At 35.4% G+C, this 7,840-nt stretch overlaps 1 protein-coding gene across 1 annotated transcript in view; it reads right to left on the minus strand.

Annotated features, from left to right (window-relative positions):
* Positions 1-4,061: 4,061 nt before the first annotated feature.
* Positions 4,062-7,840, minus strand: part of LOC106461990 (sodium-dependent noradrenaline transporter-like) — a 34,625-nt gene continuing 30,846 nt past the window's right edge. Inside the window, exon 12 of the mRNA XM_022389107.1 lies at positions 4,062-5,688. Within this exon, the coding sequence (XP_022244815.1) occupies positions 5,665-5,688 (24 nt within the window). The 3' untranslated portion in view covers positions 4,062-5,664. The remainder of the gene's footprint in view (positions 5,689-7,840) is intronic.

A 7,840-nucleotide genomic window follows, 5' to 3' on the forward strand; every position in this document is an offset into this window, starting at 1 on the left:
AAACTTCACCAGATGAGAGTTCATATGATTGCATTGTCCTCAAAAAGACCAACACAAAAGGCAAAATTATCTAGTTACAATTCTTATGGTTCTAATCACAGTTTAGGTATTGTTGGACGTGGGAGGGTAATCTATAATCGGGTTCATCTCCCCATCCGATTTCATTATACAAGGGGAAAAAATCATCGCTAAATAAAGAAAATATGTAGGGTTGGCTATTGAACTTGAAAATAGGAACCCAAAAAGATAAGCATGAAAATGGACATATCACTTGATCCGGCTAATGATTACATAACAAACTAAGCCATCTTGACTTTTCATTGAAAACAAAATCTCTAAATTACTGGCTTCCCCACTTTGTTTATCGAAAGCTTGGTGTTTCAATAGTTTTTATCGTTACATCGTTCCCACAGTTAACTTGAAAATACTACTTTTATGACTATTTTACAATAGAGTAACATTTTACGATTGGAAGTTCTGGTTCTGTTTGCTTTGTCAGTGAGGAAGTCAGTAATGTTGGGATTTTATTCTCATTATAAAGTGGAGACAGCTTAGTCTGCTATCTGATCATTATGCGGATCAAGTGATATGTCCAATTCCATCCCTATCTTGTTTGTTTCCTTTTTTCAAATTCATTAGCCAGCTCTACGTAGCTTTTTTATTTAACGATAAATGTTTTCCTAATACGTTTTTATTTTTTTATAAGATGGCGTCGTGGGTTACTAGGTTATAGAGTGCATTCCAAAGCTTTATACATTTTGCATAAAATATTAATATAATAGGTTGTCAAAGATCGTGAAGACTGTTTTGCTTAACCAAATTATAATAAAATTATAGTTAGTGCTAGAACTAGGTAGGCGCTAGGTTTGTTTAAGAAAGATGATGATGAACGAAAATAAGAAATCTTGGTTTTGGCTGTTCGACATTGGGACATTCTGGATAGCTGAAAAACGGCATATAAACATGGGATAGAGCGACTATGCCAGATAGTTCTTCATATCTAGCTTCTGATTAGTTGTAGAGAAGAAAATCCAAATGATTTTTGCATTGCTTTAATACGGGCGTCCGAGACATCCCTACATAAAGATCCCTACTCTCCGATTCCCCAGACATCCCTACATAAAGAGTGCTAAAGCATTCTCCGATTCCCCAGAATTATTTTCTTTAACAACTTATTCTCACTGTTGTTTGTTTGTAATCAAGCACGAAGCTACACAATGGGATATCTGTGGTCTGCCCACCACGAGTATCGAAACCCGGATTCTAGCGTTGTAAGTCCGCAGACATACTGCTGTGCCACTGGGGGGGCTATTCTCACTGTATACTTTCCTTCCACAATCATCACATTTGTTACAGTATATATTTTTTAATTTAATGGTCCCCAACCTCACCATTTCTTCTACTACTTGGATAGCAATATCAGATATTATATCAATTTGGCTGACATAAATTATTATAGCAAAATTTCTTCACAAATAGATTAGTTGCAATCTACTTTGCATAATATTACTGATTCTATGTCACACCTGGAATCAAACTTTTCAACAGATGTTGTTCTAGCTTCAGCAAATCTAGCTGCTCTTCCTCAGCACGTGTGATCCAGCAGGTAGTGATCAACTACCCACACAAGTTCAATGTAACCTATGATCATCCCAACACAAATAGGATCTTTGTATACTACCATAATGCCGATTGCCATCTTCCAGAATTCGTGTTGAAAGAGATATAGATAATGTTGATAGGAATTATTTCTCTATTGATTATGTTAATTCAATTGCGACCATTCCTGTACACGCTCTCACCCGTTCCTTACATATCCCAGCTCATCATTGTACTCCATATAGACCAGTTGAGCAGTGGATCCTTTGCGCATTTCTTTGTCATCACTTCAGGACTATCATCGTTGTCATGACTCATCTATTTCATTTCATCATAGATGTCTCCAACATACTGCCAGTAATAATGTACGAGCTGTGAAGAAATAGCAATAGCGCCAGGTTTGCAAACAAATACGACATTTTTCAAATCCTTCCCATTACCAGAACAAAAGTGCTTGAGTTTCCAATTCTTGTGGATATTGTTGCACCTCCTTCCTCACTTGAAAAACCTAATAGTTTTGCCACATTTCATTGAGTTAATTCTACAGCTCTGGAAAAGCATACTCTCGACTTTGAAGATACTACAAATATTCTTGGCTTGACTGATCATTCACATCCTAGGTTGTTTTGGATTATATGTTATCTTTGACAGTAAAAGATCTTCAACTGTACTTGAGGGTAGACTGAGCACTGCCCCTAGTCCAGATAGGATCACATATTTTCATCTCAAACATGCTCCTGTGAAGCTCCTTGCAACATTTTATTCCTTTCTTCTTCGTTTCGGTTTTACCCCGATTCCTGAAATAATTGTATTCTTTTCTTTTATTAATATTTAATAAGCCTCCAGCAAGTGGTGATTCTTAATGTTCTATCAATCTTACTAATGTGCTTTGAACACAGTTTAAAGACTCCATAGAGTTATTGATTATCATAAACTCTTGTTATATACCCAGAGTGGGTTTCGTGCATAATTATCGACAATGGATCATCTTCTAAAGTTATTGGACTCTATCTCAAATCATTTTAACACAAACAAGCCTTCATGTATGTTACCTTTTGATTTTGAACATGATTTCAATTCTATCAGGAACAGTTGTTGAATCTACAAACTAAGAAACACTACCAACTGAGTTACCAGCTGTTTTTCTTGAAAGGACACTATCTTGATCTTTAGATGTTTCTGCTGAAGTTCCTCAAAGCTCAGTTCTATCGTCTTTTCTGTATATTATTTGTGATGTTAACATGCCTAAACAGATATGTCCTGTTCGATTATACCAATACGACGATGATACCTTCTTGTGGCCACCTGTAAGACTATGCTTGCTTTCAATAAAGTTCTTCAGGCTGCAGTAAATATCTTTTTAACTTGGGTTCATCACCAACGTCTTACCCTTGATGTCACAAAAACAATAACGATACATTCTGGTCTTAAATAAAGAAAGTTTCTCTCATGTTGGGACCTTTTGTTATATAGTGCCAAAATCAACAACATTCAAATCTCTGAGAAGTTAAGTATCTAGGTGTCATCTTCAATAAACACCAAACTTGGAAAGCCCATATGACGGTTCTCAATAACAAGGGCACTCAACTTCTTAACCCTTTACAATGACTAAAAGGAACCCCTTTTTTTACACATATAATACATTTGTCCAAACCCAAGTCCAATATGGTCATATTGCCTGGATTTCTATGTATTCTGGTTTTGGAACTACATGATTTGCGAATTGTTTTCAACAATAAACGTTCTATTCCTACAAAGGAGCTGTATAATGTAATCACTTTTCTTCCTATACTTTTCCATACACGCATACTTCACACCAACTATGCTAAACGATGTATTCTTTCTCAAAATGTAATATTTTCTCAGCCAGAATGTTCATCCTTTAAGGAAACTCTTGTCGCTAACTGGTCATCTATTAAACTTGTATGTTATGTCGCTTCTAGTTGATGATTCTAATCATGTGGAAATCCCAATGTCAAACTTACTCAGTTGTATTTATTCAGATAGATGAATGACTCTTTTTCTTTCTATCTTTCTCCCATTTGTTCTGTCTATTAAAAACGTGTGATTGAATGTTTAAGCACCGTAATAAAGGTAGCGCGAGAAGTGTGCCGGCACAAAGCGCCGTCCCGTAGACAAGGATAGATTTAGTTTTTAGGAGAGTTGCAGAACCTATATATCTCGCATAGGCCACCATCGACAATTGGTACGGTCCTGATTTATTTCGCACAAAGCTATTCGAAGGCTATTTGCGCTAGCCGCCCATAATTTAAAGTGAAAAACTAGAAATAAAACAGCTAGTCAGCACCGCCTACCACCAACTTTTGAGCTACTAACGAACAGTGAGATTGACCATCACATTACAACGTTCCCACACTTGAAAGGATGAGCATGTTCGGCGACAGGATTCGAGTCTAGTGCCCAATCATCAGCCATGATACACGAAGAAATAAGATTCGTCGTAACTCACAGTAACTTTTAATACATCCAACCACATAATATTAAACACAAGCTGTCAAAGAATTTCCTTTTCTCAATAATACATACATAGTGCCGGAGAAGACATATCAATATAACACCTTCAGAATTTTCTTTTCTCAATAATACATACATAGTGCCGGAGAAGACATATCAATATAACACCTTCAGAATTTCCTTTTCTCAATAATACATACATAGTGCCGAAGAAGACATAGCAATATAACACTTTCAAATAAGATTAATTATACACATTCATTGGCTCAAAACTTTTAATAGCTCATACAAAAGTTTCAGAAAATTCAATCGTTTCAATCTATGCTGAAGAAAATATTGAATTACAGATGAGCTACAATAATAGTTGGTGAAGTAATAAAATTAAACCCTAGAAAGGAGTGGTTGAAACTTTTTGAAAAACAAAACGTGGAACCCAATAAGTCGCGCATGTGAATGTGTTTATGTTATTATATTCACACTGAGAAATCACAACTGATTTAACTTCCAAACAAAACAACTTGTGCTACATGATAGTAAAGGCTACATTTATCATGTCACGAAAACACTCGAGTTTCTTAACGGTTATCTTAAGAACACATATACATCAAGGGTACATCTAACGTGATACTACCCGTTATTACAGAACTAAGCCGCTAGGTGGCTAGCTCAACAGAGAGGTAGACGGTCGCTTAAATAGATAAAGGGTAATATTTTATCAACTTCATAATTACACCACGCTACGTTTTTAGATACTAACTCACACAAAATACTATAGTTTTCCTACATACATTAAGATAATTCTGTTCGAACGTGAAACATACTGATACAACCAAACTAAGCCTAACATGACCGCCACACTGTGATACAAAAAGTTACTTGAACATATAATACAACACAATACTTTTTTTCTTTACAAAAAAAGACTAAGTTTCTCGGTGGTCATAAATCCCTGTAACACATACGATACGGCACAACACAGACACAACATACAACTTCTTTCCTTATACAGTCGTTATTCCTCAATTTTACAAAACGTGTACCAATGAATTGGAACATATCTATAACTCTTCCGTTTTGTGTAGTTCGATACTTCTTGAAATCTGCATCCGTCAAGCTGCTAGTCACTGTTTCTGCTTTATTATCAGCAACAGTCCACTCTTAAAAGAAAAATTCGGTCCTCGTCTCGTGAGTGTATTCAAGTCATTTGCGTTGAATTACATAGCTGATAATTCAATCACTGATATTCTGAGAACTTTGAAAAATAAACGTAAACCTAAACAGCGGGAGAAAACTGTTCAGTATTGTCACTTTCTAACATACATAAGCCAATACATCATTTAGTTCAGATGCACGACGAAAATTCTGTACATCTTTGTCAGCTCAAAAGCTGATTTCGAAGCAGGAACGTTACATTAGAAGAATCCACCTCAAGTCAGCACTGGCCCTTTTATGGAATACTCTTTTCATTTTTCTGTTACTTCGAAACGGTGAATAATTGTGTCGTGTAGGGGTAGAAATAGCGTTAGATTTGCTTCTTAGGATTCTTGGGTAGAGACAAGACTCCCACTTGGCGACAAAAGTCCTCGCCGTCTACACGTACACCCAGTGACTTAGCTGCAAAAACGAACAAATTATTCAATTCAGCGAATCTTATTATTATTTTAATATCTAATATAATGAAGTAAGAAAGTTCATTAGGCCTCACAGAAACATTTCATATATGCGATGGATAAATTAATAGGAATGTTAATAGAAAAATCAAAAGACACCCAAGCTTACACAAGTTTTTCGTCACATTTATTAAGTCTAGAAAAATCAGTTATACATTTTTTGGCCAACTACGAAACATAACCTTAACGAATGATAATATTGTAGCAACAGCTTCTAATCGAACAGCATCCCGGTGACTCAGTGATATATCTGAGGGCTTATAACACTAAATATCGGATTGGTAGAGGACAAATACCTTATTTTGCAGTTTTAGGACTAACAAAAAACAAACAAATGAATCAAAAACGCTACCCGGTGGCTCAGCGGTAAGTATAAGGGCTTAAAGCGCTAAAAATTGGAAAAAGATAAATAGGTCACTGTGTAGTTTTGCGCTTAACAACAAACAATCAAGTGAATCAAAGGCATACCTGGTGGCTCAGCGGTAAGTTGAAGATTTATAACGCTAAAAATTGGATTTCAATACCCGCAGTTGGCAGAACATAGATAATCCATTGTGTAATTTGTGCTTAAGAACAAACAAACAGAACCAAAACTCTAAATTACTAAGACGGCTAACTTCTTATGTCTACAAGCGTAATGGAATTCGAACCGCGCCATCTGACGACTGGTTTGATAGCATTTATCAAACCGCCTATTTAACCACACACTTTATGAAATGTTCAGGTGTTTTTATAGAGTAACATTAGGAACGTGTTGTTTTTTTATATGAAATATGTCGACGAGTGAAATAATCTGATTTTTCATGCATTAGGGTGTATTGATGTAAGTAGGTTGTCACATCTAATGTAAATGTTTAAGAAGTCGTAATATGAATCCCTATGATAGCTTGACAATTGAACATGAAACAGGAAGAGATGCTGTATCCAAGCCTTTGAAACTGCTTGCAGTAAACAAACGAAGAAACACTTCAAATAATATTATTCTATATTATATTGAATACGTTTTATTGAAGTTTATAAATTAGGCATACATATCAGCACGTTTGTCAATCAATCAAATACATCATTAAATACAAATGAATGATTCAATGGAGAAACTGTTGATACTCGGGATTAACTGCAAAGTGAAGTGTTTATTATGATACAAAGCTGATAACTACTGTGTATGGTATATTTTACAAACGCTTTAACTTAAAAATTCTTATGATCCCATTTCTTATTAGGACATGTATCAGAATTAGAAAAATTTGATGTTTTTAAGGTGTTGTGCAACTTGACCTTAATGTAAAGCGCGGATAGAGTGACAACATATTTGAGACATTTTACTGCTCTACATTTGCCTAGCTTTTTTTTCTTACACTTCTCGCGTGCATGAAATACAAATTACGCTAGGAGACTGGATATATAGCAACAGGGGAGAGTACTGTGAATGTTATTTTTCCTGTACCTGTTGCTAACACGTATTTTATGATGTTAAATTTGAACTAGCACGCTGTCTCTTGATGAACAATTTTCTTGGATGTGGTGAAATGTTGGGAAAATAAATAACTCGGGATTTCTAGCGAATTTTGGAAAGAAATAAAATCATTCTCCTGATTTTAAACGAGGGAACTTATTGTGATTAATATCTAGTATGTTTGTAAAACGAACGTGGAAATGATATTACTCACTTTATTAGCCCAAATAAATTAGTTCAAATAAATATATACAGTAACAAAGCAATATTAAACCTGCCGCTTGAAACGGTGCTGTTAGCATAATTATATTAGGTCGTCAAGAAATTAATGTCGCGTTTTGGAACATTAACTACCCCAAAAACGTAAATCATGTATAATAGTTAAACGAACTGCCTAAGTGTAGCCTATATAATGTGTACAGTTTAGTATACTCTAACCCCTTATAGTGATCACACACGACGAGACACACATTCAGCACGTAATGCTATTTGAATACAGAAAGGGAAACAACGCCTCTGTAGCCACAAAGAATATAAAATAAGTTTATGAAAATGTTTTGAAAGTTCGTAAGTGTCAACGATGGTTCAGCAAAGTTCGTTCAGGTGACTTTAGCCTTAAAAACTGTGATGGCAGGGGCCG

This window comes from Limulus polyphemus, unplaced genomic scaffold (assembly GCF_000517525.1).
Source record: "Limulus polyphemus unplaced genomic scaffold, Limulus_polyphemus-2.1.2 Scaffold1072, whole genome shotgun sequence".
NCBI lineage: Eukaryota > Metazoa > Arthropoda > Merostomata > Xiphosura > Limulidae > Limulus > Limulus polyphemus.